Below are 23,282 nucleotides of genomic sequence, written 5' to 3' on the forward strand. Positions count from 1 at the left end.
AAGAGAAGGATTTTAAAGCGTGTGATAGAATTTTTTGAGGCTATAAATTGGGCCTTGCCTGCAGCAATGAACAGGAACTGAAAAGTCTGTATTGGGACAGTTTGCAACCAAGGAGCCAGTGAGCTGGGCAGCAACTTCCGTGACCCTCTGCACACCAGTTTCAGGTTAACTGATTGGGTCTGGGCCCAGAGTAACCCGAGCAGGCTTTCCTCCTCCGCTCCCTCCTAGCACAGCTCCCTTTGGGAAAAAGAATCACAAGGAAGCCATCTACATTTGGCGCCCCCCACCTTCTGTGAGCCTTGAGCAGCCAAGGGGGAAGCTGGTAATAAAGTGACAAAAAACAGATTTTTCCCTGCCAAAAGAAGGGGGAAAAATGTTAATCCATACCTAAGATTAAGTGTGTTAAGGATGCCTAATCGTTTTTGTGTTAAATTGCGTTTGGGTGTCCGTCTGTTAAGCACCCCTTTTTGGGGGTGGTAGGCGAAGGAGTTTAAAGTCTTTTAGTGACTTTAAATTGGGCCGTTCGTACAGTATTGAACAGGAACTAAAAATCGTGTATTTGGTCAATATACAACAGAGGAGACAGATAGTGAGCTGATCAGCAGCTTCCTTCCCATCTGCACACCAGTTTCAGGCTTTGTGATTGGACCTGAACAGGCCTTCCTCCTCCCCTCCCACAGCCCCTTGAGTCCACATGATCTATCGAGCTATGGTTTCTATTTGCTGTTGGATGTGGGTTTTGATTCATTCCCAGATCTAGGGTTACTGCTGGCCCTAGATCTGAGGGCTTGGTTTCCCATTGATTCCTAGGTCTAGGGTTCCTATTGGCTCTAGGACTTGCATTACGATTGGTTCCCAGGGCTAGTGTTTCTACTGGCTCTAGGGTTTAGGGCTTGGTCTCCCTCTGGTCCCTGGGACTAGAGTTCCTATTGGCTCTATGGCTTGGGTGCCGATAGATTTCTAGGGGAAGAGTTCCTAGTGCTCTATGGCTTAGCGCTTGGGTTCTGATTGATTCCCTGGGCTAAGGTTTCTACTGGCACTAGGGTTTAGGGTTTGGTCACCCATTGCTACGGATAGGGATCTATAGTTAGAACTAGTATCTAGGTCATCTCATCAGTAGGGCTATTTAAACAGAGGGATTAAGGCACCCAGGTAAAGGGTGCCACATTAAGGGTGTTGTCTGTTTGGGCCTGTAAAGGGCATAGGGCTACAACATCTGTTTCCCTGAGGTTTTTCTGGTGGAGATGTAACTACTCATTTACAAAATCTATCTCTGTGGCTACTTCATAAATGCTACTTGCACTAAATGCACATCTCTCATGTACATTCACTAAGTGACCATAACTACTATTAAACAACCCCATCAACAACCTAACCTTTTCAAAAGCAAAACCAACCACTACACCTACGCCACACAACCTACAGACAATACACCATCAATAAAACCACAACTCCAAGAACTGACAAACACAATGACACTTGCCCTAAGAAAACTAAAAAAATCAAAGGAGGGCATGATCATATGATCGCTAGGTTCCCTGATAGTAAATTAACCCCACAGAGCTCTCAACACCTCATTCAAACCACCTAACACCAGAGTGATAACACAACCATCATCAACAAAAAGTCCACACACCTCAAACTTCTCTTTCCCCCACACAAACATCCCTTCACCCCATGCTGCAACCAGACTACCTCCCAACTCAGTGACACCAAATTATTCTATGTCCCTGTTCCTCATATACTATATCACACAAGTACCTCAAAACACCTTGAAATAACCAAGAAATAAACCCAACCACAATGCATACTCTTCAACACAAGATCAATGAACAAAAATCACATCTACATTTTTGACCTACTCTCATAAACCACAGAAACAAGGCTCAGCAAAGACTTTGCACCCACATGCCAGAAAGTTACCCCATCAGAATTTTGCACCATCAACAAAAATCGGATTGCCAAAATAAGAGGAGGAAACTCGGTCGACATCAATAAATAAATAAAAATTAAACTCTAATTGAAGAACACACTATGGACAGCAGTTAATCCTAGATGAAGTAAAGATAATGACTCATGTCAGACCAGCAGTGCAGCTTCTGACCAGGCAGAGTCAGCTCTTGTATCCATTTGGGATGATCTAAACTCGCAGTTGACAAGAACGGAGTGGCTGAACACTATTGATTCTAGACTGATCAACTGCATTTGACACAGTCCGCCACCACATGCTACAACAGACACTCAATCATCAAAGAGAGTGTGAAAATGCTCTATAAAAATGGATTGCTGATCTCAGAGATGGACAAAGTGCAGCTTGCCAAACACCTTTTACATCAGCTCCTCACAGCCTAGTCTCTGTGGTTTCACTCAAGGGGCTAAAATATCCCCACTATTATTTAACATCTACCTAACCCCCTTACCAAATCCGTTTAAGACATTCAACCTCATCCGGTTACAAATATGCATAGGACACCCAAATCATTCTGAAGTAAACAGCCTGCAAGAACTCTGCAACGCCAAACTTAATGACTGCCTTCACATTCTAAAAGACACGAATGATGGATCCCACCTAAAGTTCGACACCACAAAGACCAAGATCATGACCTGCAGATTATGGCTAAATACCACCATATGGCCCAAGGAACTTGAGGCCCCTGCAACAGCAAAAGAATACAGAGACATAGCTGTAACCATGGATTCAGACTTTTCTTTAATACAATATGACGACACCATCGCAGCGTGTGCTTTCTACACAATGAAGGCATCACAGCAACCCTTACATTGGATGACAACAGAAACTGCAAGCTATGTTCACACTTGTAAACTCCAAGCTTGACTATGCCAACAGCCTATACCGAGGCTCACCCACATTCATCATAGGCAAAATACAACTCATTCAAAATGCGGCCGCAAGACTTCTTCTCCGCCACCCCAGAGAATTAATGACTAGTCTTGCAGTAACTCCACCGGCTACTACAGCTAGAAAAACACATTTCAAGGCACTCTACATTGTCCAGAGCCTCACAAGGAAAAGGACCACTGTATCACCCGATCAAATCTAAGCAATATACACAAATTGTGCTCCATATTTGCAACACAGATCATCAGACTAGAATAAATCCATAGAACCACTACTTTCTCCATAGCAGTAAACATACGCAGCTTCCACAAGCACATACACTTCAGTAGACAGTTAAAAACATGGCTATTTCCAAGATAATTACATCATCCCTGAGACAGAACCTGGAAGGACAATCACACCTTCAAGTTCCACAGATAGGGAACAACCCAACCAGCAAACTACTTTCGATATGCAGGTAAACTAAAGAAGTGCTGATGTATAGTTTGCCTGGATATATAGTTAGGTCAACCAACTGTAACTTACCCCTCTTATGCTCACATAAGACATATCTGCTACGGGGCTTGTCCAATACTATTACTGTACCAGCCAATAAATGAGCAATCGGCAAATTAACAGGCGTGGAATAAATGAAGAGAACTGTCACATACTGATGGCCCATTAAAGGAATTTAATCTAGTCTATCACTACAGGTCCCAACTATCTATGACCACTACTTTACATCTCACAATGCAATATGGATATGGGAAGTTATTAACAAAGCCCATTACAGCAGAATTCCCCACTTTTTCTCTCTCCAACCATTCCAGCTCAGGACCAAAACTATCAAACAAACTTTAGTTTGGACAATTCAGTGCAGTAACCAGCTTAGTAGACTAAGATAATAAGAAATACCATAAAGGGACCTGCAGAGCTGCTCAAAGCTGCCAGCGTACTGAAAACCATAAACTGCGTGTTTCTTTCACACCTCACCATCAACCATAATGCCAAATGCTTCATCCCTGAACACAATAACCTCACTTTAATGGTAATCACATAAAATATAGAAAACGCAGCCCACTTAGGTTTAAAGATCACATCCATCAAACCACACATTGTACAAGGCGAAGCTTGCTGCTAATGTAGGCAAGTGCTTCAGTGCCCCACACAGAGGTAGTAAGCGGTATATAAATGCTGTAATACAATACAGCTGTGTTAGCTAAATACTAAACTAGTTTTGGACATGTGTGCACGACGCAAGCTCACAGCTGCCAAGAACGATTCCTCATGTTGTCCTTTTCATGGATCAAACTGCGTTTAGCTATCGACAGAGCAGGAAAAGTACTAGGCCAAGCCGGACGCTCTCGCATTACCTCCGCAGGCTGTACTCCAAGTCTTTCAGCCGCCTCTTGTGTTTGCTTATGGAGCTGCTGCAAGCTGTCTGAAGGACATTGAGTTCTTCGAGTTTCTGCCTGTATACCTTGTGAGATTCCTGCAGTAAACAGGAAGCAGAATCAAAAATATATCTTTGTAATGCACATGACACAGAATAGGTATTTAAATGCAAGCGACAACTCTGTATGAATGTGAAACCATCACACCACTGATGCTCTGAATTCTAGCCTGTCAAAAGCACCACAATAGTAAATGCAGGTAAGTAGTTTGTGAGATGTTAAACAGACACCGCTCAGGGAAATAGACAAGTAACATGAACAGGTGTTAAAGTACATTTTTCCAGCATGACGAGGACTTATTCTGGAGCAATTTCCAGCTATTACTGAGAATCTAATTTAGGATAATGTTAGTTCATTCAGAGTATAAGGGATTAGTACATCATTTAGACCTGGATCGAGTTTTTTTTTGTTTCAGACCATGAATAGCAATTGACCTGGTTTGCATCAGAAAGACTGCAGCAGATGGAAGTGAAAGTGGGGGCTAAGGTAGCATAATGTGGTTCCCATTAAAGGTTAAACAGTCTCTGACACAGTCAATTTACAGATCTGGACATCAGAGCAACCTCTGTCTGATTGCCATCTCATTTTGAGTGTGAATTCAGTCAGGGGATGCTTATACATGGGTCCATTTTCTGAAAACATTTTTATGTAAATGAATCATATTCTGCGCAAGATCACAAACGTATGTTTCTCAGGTCCAACATATGATAGTTTGTTTTGGTGTTCTTTATAGGCAATTTACAGTCCTCAATGAGCAAACAAAAGCAAAAGTGACATTAGAAACAAAAAAGTCAATGAAAACATAGGTACTGGCAGCATAAGACTTGTATCAATCATGTGTTTTTTGACTTGCCACCATTTAGAAATTAGCCAGGGCACAAAAGGTTCACCTCTGACCCAATCTACAATCTGCCGTTTTAATGATGCCACCAAAATGTCACCACCGTGAAGATCTTAGGGACACTACATCACCATTGTAAGGTTCACCGAACAAAATACCAACACTGGGTGATCACATGCATGGGACATCAGCATCAAAACGACCACAAGCACAAAATATCGCCACAGTGGCATACAGGTGTACAAAATATTGTTTTAGCGTTCCAATGTTCAAAGCATCAACATTCCGATGATTCCATGCCCGAAATATAATCACAATGGAAAGCAAATAATTAAAATATCTTCCTGGTGATTACACGAACAGTAGGCCATCATTTTTATTTTATTTATTTATAAAGCTTTATATAGCGCAAACATGACCCAAGTAGGTATCGGAGCGCTTTACAAGTGGTAAGAAAGGAAGCAACAGCAAAATTAAGAGCGAAACAGGATGTGGTAGGTCCCAAAATGAGGCAGGAAGCCACCATAGAAACCAAGCTGGCCACAAAATATACATGATCATAGAAGTCCAATACTTTACATGGGTAGAGCAAATGCGGGCTAAGGTGGTAGGCTACTAAAGTACATGAGCCTTACAGCTATAACTTGTTCATTAGTAGCACTTTGACTTCCTTTTAAATTATACAAGTGGTTTCTCAGAATCCATTACATTGATGTACCACTATATAGATGATTCTATGAGGACTGAGATTACCATTTCTGACAATATTTTAACATTGAAAGCAGCAAATACCAGGCTAAACGTTAGCGTAAGCGGTATTGTTTTAGATAAGGGGCAGTGTTTGGTTTAAGTGAAGGGTAGCGTTAAGGTTCGTATTTGGTTTGACGCTGGGGTAGACTTATTCTTCAGTTTAAGGTCTGGTAACTTTTGTGGTAAGACTCAAAATATTCACCATAACTACGCAAGATCCCCAAAGCATACATCACAGGGGTGGTTACATCAGGCACAAGATACCACTTTGTGGCGATCTCGGGCACAATATATCAAAAGCAAACATATCTTCAATGTAATGCTCCCAGACAAAATATTGGCAATATGACAATGCGCATATGCAGAAAACATCAACATGTAATGCTCCCAGGTGCAAACCACCACCACAGGAAGATCTGACATACACATCAAAATTAAACAGCCTCATACACTACATGTCACTACTGGGATTACCAAATGCACACAACATTCCTAATGCTATATTCCTAGGCACAAAACAACACAACTGGGTTGATGGCATGCTGGAATTATCCCAGACACAAAATATCACCGCTGGTAAAAAATTATCACAATAGTGCTGGGCACATGCAAAAAAAATGTTTGACTGTAATGATCTCATGTATAAAAAAAATCATTAAGATGATCTTAGGCTCAACAAAGCGCTGGAGAAACCACATGTGTAAGACATCACCTGTGTAAGCAGATGTGCAAACCATTACCAACATGGTGTTTTCACGCACAAAATACTACCACATACAAGCCACACTAACACTAAAAAACATTCGATTTTTTTTTAAATACAAAAATCAAGACATTCTCGGTTTTGAACATCAAAGATGTTTCCTAGCCCAGGACAAAACTGTTTCAGGTATTATTTTTTAATTCAAACGATTGTACAAACATAAAGCGTGTACCTCCCACAACCAAAAGATATGAATGAGCCAAATACAGATGTCTCTCATTCGTGGAGTTCTTAGGAGCTACAAACAATGTGGGCCTTGCGGATCTCCGATTCAGCGCCACTTAAGTAGGATACGAATTATATACGGGACAAAGTACCCTGAACCACACACGATCTGGAAATCATACTGGGTGAGGCAAAGGGTAGAAGGCTGAGACACTGTAAAAGGTCAAAGAATTTTATGGCAAGGCCAGGAGGCCAATATTATGCATATCACCTTTATTGCTCCTCAAACACAGCAGCAACAACACTTAGAATTAGAATAAATCAAACACTGTAGAACGCAGAACATGCTTATAATCCTAGAACAGGCAGACATCTTCCTCTTTTGTTGCTGCTCAAGCACAAGATAAGTACATTCATTTCTATAGTCTTTATAAATAATGAAAATATTTAATATAAAAGTGATTTTTGTGTTCAATAAGTGTAATATAAGGATATGTTAATGTTATGAACAGAAGAAATATTTAATTCTAGAAAGAAAGGTTTACTTTTTTAAATATAGGAAGAAATGCTTATTTTGGGTATTAGGCTAATGATAAATTAATCTGATTAGGAAGATGGTTTAAGAGGAAGCGTAGCGGATTTTACGGGAGTCATCGTTTTAATGTTTGAAATTACAAGCAGTTAACGATGCGCGATTCAAACAGAGCGCGTGATGATATGGAGTGGACGTGTAGTTCGAGTTTGGAGGAGTAAGATGTGGAAGAGGTTCCTATTAAAAAAAGGAAGTTTGAAGATAAAGAAATTAAGCTGGAGGCTGGTGACTTTGTAGATCCTCAAGGGGAGGAAATGTTCGACCCGTTATTAATTTAACATCCGTTGTCACCGCAATGGACACCGGTTGAACATGTAGCCAGATACATACGGTACTGGATAAGAAGGGAGATCCCTAAGGATGTGAGAACAAGACTAAGGTCAGAGTGCCCAAGGCCTAGTCTAAACAGCAAGGTGGCTTACACGCCCGAGCTGGACCAAAAGATGTTGGCTTTCCCGAATAAAACTTGAAAGGATCCTAGGAGAGGATTAGACAAAGGACTGAAAGGTTGCCAAGACAGGTTATTGGATGTCTTGGGGCCATTAACAAAAAAGTTTGATATGTGCGAGGAGGCACACAGTAACAATACTGGTGTGGATGTTGGGGAGATGCGCCAGTGGGTGCAGAGAGCCATATGTCTCCTAGGTAATTCTAATGCGGCTTTGTGTTTGGAGAGAAGGAAGAGTATTCTGTTCAAAATTGATCCAAAACTTACTGATTTGGCTAGTAAGGAACTAGGTGAACAGAGCGAAGGTCTGCTTTTTGAAGACGATTTAGTCAAGGAGATGGCTAGATATGTTGGAAACTTTAACTCCTTGCAAAAGGCTCAAAAAGATATCAGAAAGGTTTTTGGGATGGCCGGGAGAACGCGGGGTCGGTTCCCCGGCCGAGGTCAAGGATTTACCAGAAGCAATTTTGGTAGGGGAGTTAGACCCTGTGGTGCAAGTTATGGAGGAGGATATGGTTATTCAAGAACGGACCAGGGAAGTTTCTTCCCGCAAAGACAAAGAGGCAGAGCAAGGAACTTGCGCTCGGACAGGAGACCAAGGGGTGTTTCAGGTAAGACGTTTACCAGGCCCTATGTTTATTCAAATAAAATTGGGCGGCAGACTAGCCCAGTTTGTTTCGAGATGGCAAGAAATTACTCGGGATCCGTGGGGTTTTGGAAACAGTAACTGGTTACAGAATAGATTTTATCAGTACAGGAAAGGGTTCCAAAGATTTTGAGATTCTCAAAGGAGATGGAGACCTTAGTGACAAAAGAAGTGGAGGCCTTGGAGGAAAAAGGAGCAATAGAGGCTGCAAGGGCAGTTCCGGTTTGTTTCATAAGCAACCTGTTTTTAGTGGAAAAGAAAGAGAAAGGAATGAGACCAGTCATAAGCCTAAGGGAGTTAAACGATTGAGTTGGTTACAATCACCAAGATGGAAGGGATACATATGCTGAGGGACTTATTGAGGAAAGGAGATTGGTTGACGAGGTTAGATTTAAAGGATGCGTATCTGACGATTCGAATGTATCAGGAGCAAAGGGATTTTCTGCAGTTCAGGTGGAAGGGAAAACGTTGGAGGTTCAAGAGTCTTCCATTCGGACTGACGTCGGCTCCATGGTGCTTCACAAAGGTGATGAGACCAGTGGCAGCCTGGTTGAGGTTCAGGGGAATCAGTCTGATTGTTTACCTGGACCTTATTCTGATTATGGCAGAGGAGAGTTTAGCAAAGGAGCAGACGGATTTTGCAGTGAAAGTTATAGAGGTTCTTGGGTTTGTTGTAAACAAGGAGAAGTCTTGTGTAGAACCGATGCAGGAAATGACGTTTTTAGGTTTCCAGATACAGACATTGGACTGTGTGTTGAAGTTGCCTATGGAGAAAGAGCGGAAAATCAGGAAGGAGGTGAAAAGAGTGAGGAGTGCAGATTGGATTACACTGAGGCAGTTGGCTCGATTGCTGGGCCTTCTGTCGTCATCGATTCAGGCAATTTTTCCGGCACCTCTTCATTATCATGCGTTGCAGAGATTGAAGGCATTTCATTTAAGACAGGGCGCAAGATATTCTCAGAAGGTAAAGATGAACCAGGAAACTCTGGAGGAATTGGATTGGTGGCTGATGAGTTTAGAAGCTTGGAACGGAAGGGCGATTTTTGGGGAAATGCCAGAGATGGAAATAGAGTGGGATGTTAGTTTGCACGGATGGGGTGCAAGGTGTGAAACGGTTGCAACAGGTGGGCAATGGTCAAAAGAGGAAGGACAGATGCACATATATCGTTTGGAACTTTTGGCAGGATCTTTTGCGATAAAGAGTTTTGTAAGGGATCAAGTGAGGTGTTGTGTTCTTTCGAAAATGGACAATTTGTCGGCGGTTCGCTATGTGAACAAGTTGAGAGGTCCTCGGTCAAGAGGATTGGCGGAGCTGGCCAAGGAGTTCTGGAAGTTTTGCTTGGAAAGGGAGATAATGGTTCAAGCTCAGTATGTACCAGGGTTGAGCAACGTAGAAGCGGATTGGTATTCAAGATACCTCAAGGATGTGAGCAATTGGAGGTTGAACAGGGAAGTCTTTGTGAGTTTGGAGATGATGTGGGGGCCATTGCAGGTGGATCTTTCTGCGGACAGATTGAACGCTCAGTTGAAAGATTTTTACTGTTGGAGACCAAAGATTTTTACAGTTGGAGACCAGACCCAGAGGCGAAGGGAAAAGATAAATTCTTTCAGGTGTGGAAGGAGGGGAAGAATTATGCATTCCCTCCGTTTTCAATGATCCAAAGGGTATTGAACAAGGTCAGAAGGGAGCAAGCACAGTTAGTTCTGATAACGCCATTTTGGAAGGCTCAGGTGTGGTTTCCAGATCTAATGAATCTATTAGTGGAGGACCCAGTCATTTTGCCAAATTACAGGGAAATTTTGCATTTTGTTGGATGTTCAGAGAAACGTTCACGATCTGGTGGTGTCGGGTCAGTTAAGGTTGATAGCATGGTTGATTTCAGGAGAATATGGCGGATGCATGGATTATCAAAGGAAGCTGAGGAGCTCATATCTAAATCATGGTCTAGGGGGACATCAAAGGTTTATAGATCTGCATGGAGAAAGTGGAATGATTGGTGTATTGATAGGGGTTTGGATCCCATATCCGCACCTGTAGTAGAAGTTGCGAATTATTTGTCAGATCGGTTTAATGGAGGTTTAGCGTATAATACTGTTAATTCGAGTAGGTCAACCATTTCTGCAGGGCATGTTTTAGTTGATGGGATTCCTGTTGGGCAACATGTTTTGATTAAAGGGTTAGTTAAAAGTGTACGAGTGGTGCTTTCTCCAAAAGCGAAATATGATTCTCTCTGGGATGTTTCAATGGTCTTGAGAGAATTGGAAAGTTGGGGAACGAATTCAAGTTTGGATTTGAAGTTTTTATCTTGGAAATTAGCTATGGTTTTGTGTTTAGTTTCCTTTAGAAGGGCTTCAGATATTAGAGTTTTAGAGGTTAATTCAAGAGGTTTTCAGCCAGAAGGTGTATGTTTTGAAATAAGAAAAAGGACAAAGACTATGTCTAGGAAATTTTTTTACCCCCTTTTGGAGGGTGATAATGTTGTGTGCGTAGTTAGTTGTCTGAGAGGAGGACTTTTGGCTTGAGACAGGATAATTGTACTCAATTGTTAATTTCTTATGTGAAACCATATAAAGCAGTTTCAGCACCCACTTTGGCAAGATGGATAAGGGGTGTTATGCTTAAAGTAGGGGTGGATAATAGTGTTTTTGGGGCACATTCAGTTAGCGGGGCTATGGCTAGTAAGGCATTTATGAAAGGTTTTAGTTTGAATGGGATTATGAAAGCTTCAGATTGGTCAAATGATTCAACTTTTTAGAAGGCTTTACTTTAAACCGTTAGAAAGAGTATTGGATGAACTTTGAACATGCATAATATTGGCCTCCGGGCCTTGCCATAAAATGCAGATTTTCCACAGTTTTAATGAATAGAAAATCATGATTTTATTAAAGGCACGGAGGCTAATATTATCCCTCTGCTGTACCCGCCCAATTACTATTTTTTTTTTTTTTATAGGTTAAAGAAGAAGAAGAAGAGCATCAAAGTTAAATGAAGATTTATTGCAGAGCATCAAAGTTTGAAGATGGAACAGATTAATTGTTGTTTTGGGACTTTGTTTATTTCGCAGATACAAAAGAGGAAGATGGCTGCCTATTCTAGGATTATAAGCATGTTCTGCGTTCTAGAGTGTTTGATGTATTCTAATTCTAAGTGTTGTTGCTGCTGTGTATAATATTAGCCTCCGTGCCTTTAATAAAATCATGATTTTCTATTCATTAAAACTGTGGAAAATCTGCATTTCTAGGTGGCTTTTAACATTCGGATTCTGTACAAACCTGGAGATGCCTGAAGGCTTCTGAAACAACCCACCCGTTCTAAACCTACACAATCCAGGCCTATTATTTCACCCAGAACATATTCTCTTCCTAACAGCCGAGGGCTGCCCCCAGCAATAAAAAATAAATAAATAGAAACCCCTATTTTTATATACAACCTAAAAAGCCAGTTTTTGGGGCAGATCATTGCAATCATTTTAAGTGAAAGTCACTTAAAGGCTTAAAAGGGGAGGGGAGGAAGAAAGGAAGGAGGGAAATGAAAATGGTGGCCTGAGAGCCAACAAGAAGAGGAAAAAAAACACAAAATACAGCAAGGGCCTTGGATAGAATATGCAAAGGTGTGTGTGTGGGAGGACCTGGGTCCATACCTAAGCAGGAAGGAATATTACTCAGGAGCAGCAAAATGAAGGCACTAAGGAGAGCGGGTGGCCACAGAAGGCAATTAAATTGTAACACAGGTAGAAGCAGTTACAAAACAATGGGTATAAACCAAATATGTCACTAGGACACAGGTAAAATACGGTACAAGAGAAAATGGTCCCAGTGGAACACAATTAAAACATTAATTAATTAATTACTCAAACAATCTCATGTTCAACATTATTTAATCATATTGCACACGTTAGCATGTTCAAAACACAGCATATGTCTAAATAAATGATGCAGTGGTGCCCAAAAAGAGGGAAAGGGGAGGAATAGTGCAGCAATGTGTAGATGAGGGTTTGGTGAAAAAAAGAGGAGGGCAGTGACAATATATACATACAAAATACATACAAGGCCTATCCAGCCTTACACAAGGCTACAAATTAATTTACAGAACCATAATGTTATATTTGGCTCAGTGAAAAAAACACAATTTTCCACATTTGGCATAAAAAAATGGAGCTGTCGACATTTCGACCCAGTGGTAGTGTTAAGGTAGTCTAAATCCTTACAGTAGGGTCTTCATCAGGACTGTAGAGGGCACCTAAGGATAATTGAAATGACCTTTAGCGTATAAAAATAAAGAGAAATGATTGCAACACAAATTGCAAAAGGAATTTATGCAAAACATAGGGTGTGAGAAATTACCCAGTGTCCACCTGTGTCTTCGGTGAACAAAAGGTAGAAGCTGGGCAGATCTTAATGACGGAGCTTATTTCAGAAGCTGCTGCATGGCATAGTCTACTTCAATAAAGTGATAGAAGGAAAGCTTATATTAATCTCAGTCACTGGCAATCACACGATCATCATACTAGAGAATGTTTTTTTGCCCACTCTTCCACTCTAGACAGAGGTCAGCCACATGCAAATCAGTTTGCGTCTCCTCCAATTGGAACAGTCTAGCCTGACCTGCCTGCTGAAGATTATAACATAAGCAATACCACGCTAGTTTGGGCTTACTTGATCAGAGTCTAGTGAGTGTGAGCTTACCCTTTGAAACCTCCTGTACTGAGCACTGATCCAATTCACCCTGGTGATGGGGTCCTCCTTGGACCCTGCTCACTGAAATACATCAGCAGAGACCGTCAACTTCTCTGTGCTCACGTCTCTAAATACTGCCCACTGAAGGTAGACAGGTGCAGCATCTACATACTGTGCCAGTTACATACACACTTTGTGGACCACAGCCAATAAATAAGGGAAAAGGGCTTTTCTAGATAATACAGTGACAAGTGTTTGCCCACTACACTCATCATTAATAGAGTAGGTTTCAGACCAAATGATAACTTGGAGCATACAATATCTGGCCCTGCTCCCAATACATACAAGATAAAAAACTTTATAGAGGCGTTATTATCCTAACATGTGATTTGGCATCTTCCTGCAGTTTTACAAGTTGATTAACAAAGTTCAGAAACAAACTCAAACAAAAAGGTGTTTGGCCAGCAATATAACTATCATTGTACCCATTACTGTCATTTATACAAATAAGGAATATGTAGTATATTTCCTGAGACTCGCGACTCTGAATGGGCTTGTTACACAAAGGCTGGAATAAGGGATAAACACTGGACCTCCAGAACCACATTTCAAAACACTCCTGGACCTGTGGAAGTGACAGAATAAGGACTGCCCGGCTATTAGAGGACTGCCCTACTGATTAAAATACTGCCTTGCTATTCGAGAAGGAAGACTGGACCTGCTTACCTACTCGCAGGCTAACTAGAGTGACTTTAAGGGTCAGTCGGCTGACCTCCTGTCTGAGCTAAAGAGAAAAAACAATCTTCACAGGCCTCCCTGCAACTGCCTATCTGACCTGCTGCAATTGGACCTGCCTGGCTCTCCAACTGGATCTGCCTGAGCCCTGCTTGCCTCTGCCGGGGTGAGTCCTTGATCTGCAAGAGGTACCCCCCCAGGTCCTAGAACCTTTTCTGGCATCACAGTGTACTTCTCCTAAAGGAAAGGTGAAAATCCTGTAGCCGCTCTGACTACCTTGCCTTGCATTAGATTACAGAATGAGGTAATTCTGGTCACTCTACTCAATAGGTGATAATGGATTATGATACTCTGTATTTGAATAGGGAAGGAGTTAGCTTAACTCTGTTTAACCTTCAGTCATTTAGTGATTACTCTGACTGTTTTACTGTGTGGTAGATTACAGAAAGATTGCACTGCCTGCTTCATCCTGCGTTAGATTACAGAAACAGATTATGCAGCTGTAGGAAGTTGGCTCTGTATATACTATACCAAAGTAATGTATAGTGTGCACAGAGTCCAGTGGATCCCCAAGGTAGGCAGAGGTAAAAGTAAATAATACCTTACTCTCAATTTTTGATAGTGTGGATGAGCAGTAAGGCTCTATCAGAAGGTATTGTTAAGCATTTATTGTACACAGTCAGGCAAGAAATTATGTCACCCACTCAAAGACCAAACTCAGACCAATGTGTTTGTATAAAAATATTATTTAGCTGGGTTTTATTTTCTAGAACCAAGCCAGGCCTGTTACAGGTAAGTATAATAATACTTTGCAAGTGTAATGCAGATAAATTCAGTTTGAATGCAGTTAAATGCAATTGGATTGGTTACAGGTAAGTCATTTGTTCATAAAAACAGAGGTACTTTTCAGATTACTTTTTAATTTAATATTTTCTACTCAGTGTGATATGCCTAGATATCACACTGGGACATTTCCTAGATAAAAGGTAAGTAAATCAGTTTTTGTAAATATGCAGTTTCTGAAGGTTTCACACAATCCATCTCCACACTAAGAACAATTTTCACAATGCAGTCCTATGAGAGACAATCAGGGTATCGGGTTAACAGTAAGTACTTAAGTTTAGGAGTTGGTTTTCTGGGGTTAGAGCCAGGATTCCCCCACGGTCAAGGATGCACGCTCAAAGCACCCTCAGTGGCACTAGGGCGGCCGCGTGGAGAGTGCTGAGGCCCAATGTTATCCAATGGGGGCTAGAGGGCATCCGGTTGGTGGCTGCTCACGAGCAGGCCACAAGGTTGTGGGAGCAAAGCTCCTGGACTTAGGCTCTGGGCAATGGGGGATCTGATTTAGCACACAAGATGCACCCACAGCAGCACAAAGGCGGCCGGGTGCAGGTGCTCTGTTGGTTTCAATGGGGATTCTCCAGTTGCAACAAACACTGCAGGCTCGGGGATGAAGATCTTCAGGAGGTAACCACCGGTTGGAGAGGTAAGCTGGGATGTCTTGGGATGCCGGAACACCGTCGGTTGGGCCACCCAAGGCCGTGGGACATTGGGTGCTGGGGTGTCTTGGCATTGGATTTTCTTACCAGCTCCAGTCGCGGTTGGGGGAATCCTTGGGAAAAGGGCTGCAGGCATCAGTTGGAGACTTGAGGTGGGTAAGAGATCACCAGATCAGGATCGCCGAGGAAGACCTACTCGTGGTATTAGGCCACTTGAACTTGGGTGCAGACTCGCGGATTTGGCAGGAGCCAGAGTCTGTTGGTCAGCAAATCCCGTGCTCATGGGAGACAAAGTCTGGTTGGGGAAGGCAGGGCAGGTCCTCTGGGTTCTGGGGGGCTGCTGGCTGCAGGACTCACTGGGATTTCACTGCAGCAGGTCAGGACAGGCTGGGTGGGCTGGGGCCAAGTCAGTTGGTGTGCTACTCTTCTTCAGGGCGGCTCTTCTGTCCTTCTTTCTTCTTGTCTGAGGAGGAAAGGTTCAGGGTGGTCTCTAAATACTACATTTAAGGGCGTTACAGGTAGGTACAGGTTGGGACCAATGGGTCCCTTCCTTGGGGTGGGTACACCCCCTATTATGCCACTCTGTGGGAGGAGGGCATAAGCCTCGCTCTGGTTGGCTGGATCCACCCATCTGCAAGATGGCGGGGACTGGTGCTTCACCTCGCCTCCCCCACCCGAGGGGTGGGGTTGGCAAAGGTGGGCACACCTCTCCTCCTAAGGTGGTTTCCCCACCGATTCTCCCGCCCGCAGTGGGTGGTCAGAACCTGTGGGGGACAGTTGTTGGGAGCAGTAAATGGCTGGTTTAGCTCACAGAGGCGGCATGCCTTTCAAGCTTCCCCTTCGTGGACCCTGCCCATCCTGGGGGAGGAGGCTTGGCACCTCAACCCACCCATGATGTGCTTTGTTTCAGGACACCGAGAGCGGCAGACTCTCAACCCAGGGGTCCAGAAACATGTCTGGTGGTGGCAGCTGGTGAGCAGCCACTCAGCCAAGACACTAGAATTAGGTCTTTTTTCTGGGGGCATCTCCAAGATGCCCTCTGAAAGATTTTTTCATGAAATCCCACACTGGCATCAGTGTGGGTTTAATGTACTGAGAAGTTTGATACCAAACTTCCCAGTTTTCAGAAAAGCCATTATGGTGCTGTGGAGTTTGTAATGATAAACTCCCATACCATATACTCTTTATGGCATTACTGCACTTACAATGTCTAAGAATGGACTTAGACACTGTAGGGGTACAGGGCTCATGCACCTGAACTCTCACCACAGGTATAGTGCATCCAGCTAGAGGGGTGGCTTATCTATGCCAGGGCAGTGGATTGTAAGCACACAGGGATATGTGCCATGTCGACTCTTCACTTTGTTCTGCCCCAAAACACGCAGTCTGCAATGGCAGTGTGTGTGTGTGTGTGTGTGTAAAGGTACAGGGTCTCCAAGCGTGGCACAATAAGTGCTGCAGCCCTTAGGGGCCTTCCCTGGTCACAGTGCCCTTGGTACCTCTGGTACCTTTTACAAGAGACTTACTTATGGCCAGAGAGTTGCCAATTGGGTTTTGCAACATCACAGTTTAGGTAAAGAACATAGGCCCTGTGAACCTGGTTGGCAGGAACCTAGGGCACACTCAGTCAAAGTACATCAACATTAGGCAAAAAGTGGGGGGCAACCATGAAAAAAGGCGGATCTGTGCACCCTGCACTCAAATACAAAAGATTAGATTTACCTTGTTTGCATTATATTACAGCATGTGGTTACTAGGATCGCCAATAGAAGCAAGGGGACCCCTGAAGTCAAATGTAGGTAGAGGAGCAGGGGAAAAGACAACCAAAATAGACCAAAGAGAGACTCTACCTGTATCAATTCAAAGGGTGCTTTAAGTCACCTATTTTCATTGACCGCTCTTGCTAAGCCACCACAATCAATAACAGTATTCAGAGAAGCATAGTCATTGACTAATTTATTATTTTTTGACTTTTCTGTACATAAACATTAATAAATTCATGAGGACAAATCGTGACTATACAGTTTCAGTGAAATTCATCGGATCCCATTGGCAAACAGTTCATTCATCAGCATACAATCACTTTCATACCCACAGCATACTCATGCGAAACCACCAATACATACATCGCATATATTCAAAAGCAGCATAATACGCACTGAGTCCCCTCTCACTGTGTGTCCGTGGACAAAAACAATTATTTCAAATAGGGGGATACCAAAATACATAATAAAGGGATACCAGAATACACAATGTTTTTTTCCTGATTTTAGCCAGAAGTTTGGTATCATAACACAAAAATGATTTATCAGTTGATTATATTCAAACAAAACACAATTCCCAAATCAATAGAGAATATTTTTTTAAAACATAAATCAAAATGCAGAATAAATGGACGGAGGGGACTGATTCAGGGCGCTGACGCACATTTCGGTGGAACCATTTATCCTTTTGGGGTATCACCTTCCTCAGGGCGCATGTAGGGAATTTTCAATTAACAAAGGCAATGGGACCTGTGGAACTCAGGTGGGAGAATGGTGATATAGCTGGAATTCTCCCAGTCTTAGAAACAATTGAAATTGTTGAAAAAGGCAGACTGTGCCCAAAGTCTGAAGGACGAGGTTCTACGGTCGGTGTTTAAATCCAATAGAAAAGAACCCCAAGGGGCATAGGGCAAAAAGCTTGGCCTATAGTATTTGCAGAGGTCGTCCTAGTAGAATCTCACTAATATCACACGATTAATGGGACTGATGCCCGGATTCAACTTGGAGGATTTAGCGGAAATGATGCTCGTAAAAGCAGCTTCAAGAGGCAGACTCGCGCTCCATCCCTTGGGTATTAAACTAACAAGCAGCTTAAAATAATGCCCTGAATATGTGAATGAAAGTAACCCACGTCTGCCAAGAGGTAGAGCGTCCTGCTGATAACGTGAAACCGTCCAGCTGAACGGTTTCACGTTCTGCCTCTGGAAGCTGCTTGTACGAGCATCATTTCCGCTAAATCCTCCAAGTTGAATCCGGGCATCAGTCCCATTAATCGTGTGATATTAGTGAGATTCTACTAGGACGACCTCTGCAAATACTATAGGCCAAGCTTTTTGCCCTATGCCCCTTGGGGTTCTTTTCTATTGGATTTAAACACCAACCGTAGAACCTCGTCCTTCAAACTTTGGACACAGTCTGCCTTCATCAACACTTTCAATTGTTTCTAAGACTGGGAGAACTCCAGCTATATCAGCATTCTCCCACCTGAGTTCCACAGGTCCCAATGCCTTTTTTAATTGAAAATTCCCTACATGTGCCCTGAGGAAGGTGATACCCCAAAAGGATTCCACCGAAACGCGCGTCGGCGCTCTGAATCAGTCCCCTCCGTCCATTTATTCTGCATTTTGATTTATTATGTTTTAAAAAAAAAAATCTGTATTGATTTGGGAATTGTGTTTTGTTTGAATATAATCAACTTATAAAACATTTTTGTGTTATGATACCAAACTTCTGGCTAAAATCAGAAAAAAACATTGTGTATTCTGGTATCCCCCTATTTGAAATAATTGTTTTTGTCCACGGACACGCAGTGAGAGGGGACTCAGTGCGCATTATGCTGCTTTTGTATATTTGCGATGTATGTATTGGTGGTTTCGCGTGAGTATGCTGTGGGTATGAAAGTGATTGTATGCTGATGAATGAACTGTTTGCCAATGGGATCCGATGAATTTCACTGAAACTGTATAGTCACGATTTGTCCTCATGAATGTATTAATGTTTATGTACAGAAAAGTAAAAAAATAAATTAGTCAATGACTATGCTTCTCTGAATACTGTTATTGATTGCGGTGGCTCAGCAAGAGCGGTCAATGAAAATAGGTGACTTAAAGCACCCTTTGAATTGATACAGGTAGAGTCTCTCTTTGGTCTATTTTGGTTACTAGGATCACTTCATCCTCCATTAGATACAATTATTCACATTGCCTTCCCGAGTTAGATTATCGAAGACTACCTTATCTTGTTATAAAGGCAACAAGTCCCATTAATTTAGTGTTTTAGTATGGAGAAAGTGATTTCCTTGCTTATGTGACCCTTTTCTATATTAAAAGGAAATTGCGCTGGTTTCTTCACCCAGTGCTAGAACACAGGAAGATACTCCGATCACCTGTCATGCACTTGTTTACAGGAGGTGACTGCTCTGATTACTCAATGGATGATAACAGAAGGGGATCACTCCTCCTTGCTTTTCCCAGATTGTGCCTGATGGAGACGACTTTGATTGCCCAACCCTTCTACGGAGAACAGACAAGAGGGTGGAGGGGAGAGTGGCTTTACCTTGCATCAGAGGTTATAGAAGGTCATTGCTTGTATACTTTACCCTGCGTGTGTTAAAAACTTTAGTGCCTTAACTAGCATCTGAATAGAAAATATTACTTTCTGTTGAATACGCTATACTTGATTTCAGGAGATTACTAGAAATGTTTCCCCATGTACTAGTGTATGGAAGCAAATTACACTGATGCATTTATCTTACATCAGATCACAGAAGAAAATGGGCTGATATTTCTGCGTGTATAAAATAACACGTTTATCTAATTTCTATGCCTCGCAATAGACCTCAAAAGTGGATTGCTGGAATTTCTTTAACCTAAACTAGATTAAGTAAAGAGATCACCTGGTTATTATAAACTTTGCTGGGCAATAGAAAAGAACAGAATGCCTGTACTTATATTGATGAAGTATGTATTAGATAACAGAAGGAAAGCATCCCAATTCCACTTTCCGACATAGAGATTTCACATGAAGGACTGGGGCTTACAGAACCCAAATGCAGCCAGTAGCGAACTGGCAAACTGGTAGTCTTGATATGTTGGAGGAAAAAGCCAGTTTCCAGGAGAATTCCGTTCAAGAGAGGAGCATTCAATCTTAGAAGGCATCCAGGAATTTTCTATTTGTTATGGTTAGAAGGCTAAGACACAGTTAAGCAAACAGTTTCCACAGCTCTTGATGAAACATCAACAAACATGAGAAGCTGCCAAATATATGGAGTCCACCTAGGAACACTGCCTTATGCCCACTCTATTGTACACATGCGCTACCTGAACATGACAAAGCGGGGGCAGAAATGCTTCTGTACAACCAAAGCACACATCAGGCAATTGCGACATGTTGTTAGTGACTACATATTACCAGCATTGCTGTAGACAGACAAACGAACACGCAAACAAAAAAATCTGGAACTATATAGAGGACAAGGGGATATTGGTATAAAGATTTTGAAAGCAAAATTATGCTGTATTTTGAAAGCAAAATAATGCTGTGTTTTGCTCTGCTCTGTCTGCAAGCCTGCGGCGATCGCTCATGTCCAACCTAACATGGCAATATTTTAAGAGCTGCAAGAAAGCTGGCCAGTCTCTATCTAGGTGCTTATCAGGTGATGTCACCTACCACACCAACGATGACAGCCTATACCAGCGTCACTCATGACGTCTTCAAAAACGAAACGCTTTGCTTGGGTTTCATTAGCACTCAGCTGCTTTGCTGGTGCTCATGCCGAGTGAAACAGCAACACTTTACTCAAAACTAATTCAATATGAAGTTTACTAACGGTTTCCTAAAGCTTTGGATAACTATGCAGGGCTACTCTGGGTTTATGGATAGGCGAGTTCGCCTCCCTGGAAAGTAAGGAGGTTAGAATCTGGAATTTTGGAAAATTACTGTTTTTCGTGCAAGGCTAGATCTTACCTCACTCCTGTATATCACTGAAACCTAAGACGTGTGGTAATGATTTCTCTGCAACGTCTTTAACCCACTGAATTTCCTTTTAGACGCAACTATGCAAAAACTAGAGGTTTTGGTAATCAGCAAATCCACGGCGGCCCGCTGGATGGATGTGCTTAAAAAGTGATGAACTGCATTACATGCTACATGTTCGGGTTTATTAATTCCAGACTGCAGTGCTCTACACTTTACACAATCCCGACGACTCATATGACCCATTGAACACTAGGCGTATGGTCTGCAGAGTGTGAATAAGGGCTGGGAGAGGCTGGCTGCACAAGGGCACAAGGTCACCATGAACCTAATTGTACATAGAATAATCACAATGGCCCATGTGTGGACTTTATACACAGGTTGCTTTCTGACCTCCAGGTTGGGAAGGATCCAAGGGGCACCGCACTGCCCCCCACCCGCCCTCGACAGGGACTTTACCTGCAGCTGCTGGAACTCGTCCTCCAACTCCCCCCAGTCCGCCCGGCACCTCTCCAGAGACATGGCGGGGCTGCTGCAGGAGGACATCCTGCACCGCTAGCACCCGGCCTCGGCAACAGCTGCTTCAGTGCGCGCGAGGCGCGTCACCATCGCTCGCGTGCACACCCCGTCTCATCGACATAGACGACACACCACATGGCGGTGCCTCAGCAGAGCATAGCGCCGCCATGTTAGAAACATCGCACGGCCATTGGTTGGAAAAGGGCTTCTCACTTGAATCCATATTTTAGTCGAATTTGTTTTTTATCGATACACTGACATCTATAATAATTTTTATTTCAAACACTAAATCAAGGAGCAAAGTAAAAATTACACATAATAAAATAATGCTGGGTGTGATACAAATTGTATTTTGAATATACGTGTAATATTGAAAAGTAATACATTTCCTATTATACCAATGATACATCTTTGAGGGTATCACAATGAAATGATTAAACAGTGTTGACATTCAAGCATGGCCGAACGTCTCGTGAGATCAAATGAGGCTTTTCGGGAAGGTTGCGTGCTAGTCTTTTTGACAAGTTTTCAATGATCCAATGAGAACCTTGCACGAAGGATCAGGTCACTCTATGCATGCAACCACAAATGTAGATTCTTCTAACCTCTTTATATGGAAAATACTGCTTTTATGTATTTATTTATTAGTGGCCCTGATCCAGAGGATTACCAGCTTAGGTTACTCACACCATATACTCACCTGGGCCCATAAACATTCATAAAAATAAGCTAGTAGTACCGCCAGTCAATTTTGTTTACCTGCAAGATTTTGTTATTTTACCCAAATCATATCAATCCAATCTCCTTGACAATACATTTCCTCTGGTCAATGAATCTAGGAGCTAATATTATAGGCTGAAATAGCATTAAAGGGTTTCTCCAAAAATCACAGACTCGAAGAGCTTGAAAAGTTTTATCCAATCAATAATTTTGTGAGTCAAAGATCAAATATGTGTTAACATCGAGTTTCATTCAGGAAGAAATCAAGTTAGTTCAAATAATAAGTCTCAATACAATATTGTGATGACAGTACCTGTAAAGGGAGAAGGAGAGAGCCGGTACAAGGACAGATTGCACAGAATTATATTTACCTAAGGTGATGGATGAACCCAACTCCTTGTAGATGGGCCAGATGGAGTCCACCGAGACAGGTGGAAGACAGAGGATCAGGACAGGTTCAGAACTGGGAAGGTGACCTCTTCTAAGTGCAACACCAGCGTCGTACCCCTCTCTGGCACTACCCTCCTCGGTCTTTCTTACGCAATTCCCCCTCTAGATGATTGGATTATCGATCAATATTTCGGTCTCTCGAGCAGGGTCTCTGGCATCTGCAAAGTCCGAGACAGCATCTCGGACAGCGTCTGTGGCAGCATACGTGTCAGGTCTGTGACAAGTCGGAATGACAGGTCTGACACTGATCTCTAGCTAACTTTCCTTAATTATACTATTCTGTGTTCGTGTACCACCCCCAAATGTTTCAATATTGTGTTTTCCCCTACTTCTGATTGGACAGGGCAAGGAGGTGAGTTCATCACACCATATTAAATGTAATATTTTACTTAGTTTCTTTTTTCTATGTTTCCGCCCCTTACTTTACTTTCCCAAAGCTTTATTCC

The 23,282-nt window shown here is 42.5% G+C and overlaps 1 protein-coding gene across 2 annotated transcripts in view; it reads right to left on the reverse strand.

Moving 5' to 3' along the window:
• TMEM120B (transmembrane protein 120B) overlaps positions 1–21,798 on the reverse strand; it is a 96,042-nt gene extending 74,244 nt beyond the window's left edge. Inside the window, exons 1-2 of one of the 2 annotated variants that reach the window (XM_085636363.1) lie at positions 21,607–21,798; positions 4,213–4,331 (exon numbers count right to left, since the gene is read on the reverse strand). In XM_085636363.1, coding sequence (XP_085492489.1) covers positions 4,213–4,331; positions 21,607–21,693 — 206 coding nt within the window. In that variant the 5' untranslated portion in view covers positions 21,694–21,798. The remainder of the gene's footprint in view (positions 1–4,212; positions 4,332–21,606) is intronic. The other variant, XM_085636365.1, reaches the window with a different exon arrangement.
• Positions 21,799–23,282: the final 1,484 nt, after the last annotated feature.

The sequence above is a fragment of the Triturus cristatus genome, chromosome 11 (genome assembly GCF_964204655.1).
Source record: "Triturus cristatus chromosome 11, aTriCri1.1, whole genome shotgun sequence".
Taxonomy (NCBI): Eukaryota; Metazoa; Chordata; class Amphibia; order Caudata; family Salamandridae; genus Triturus; species Triturus cristatus.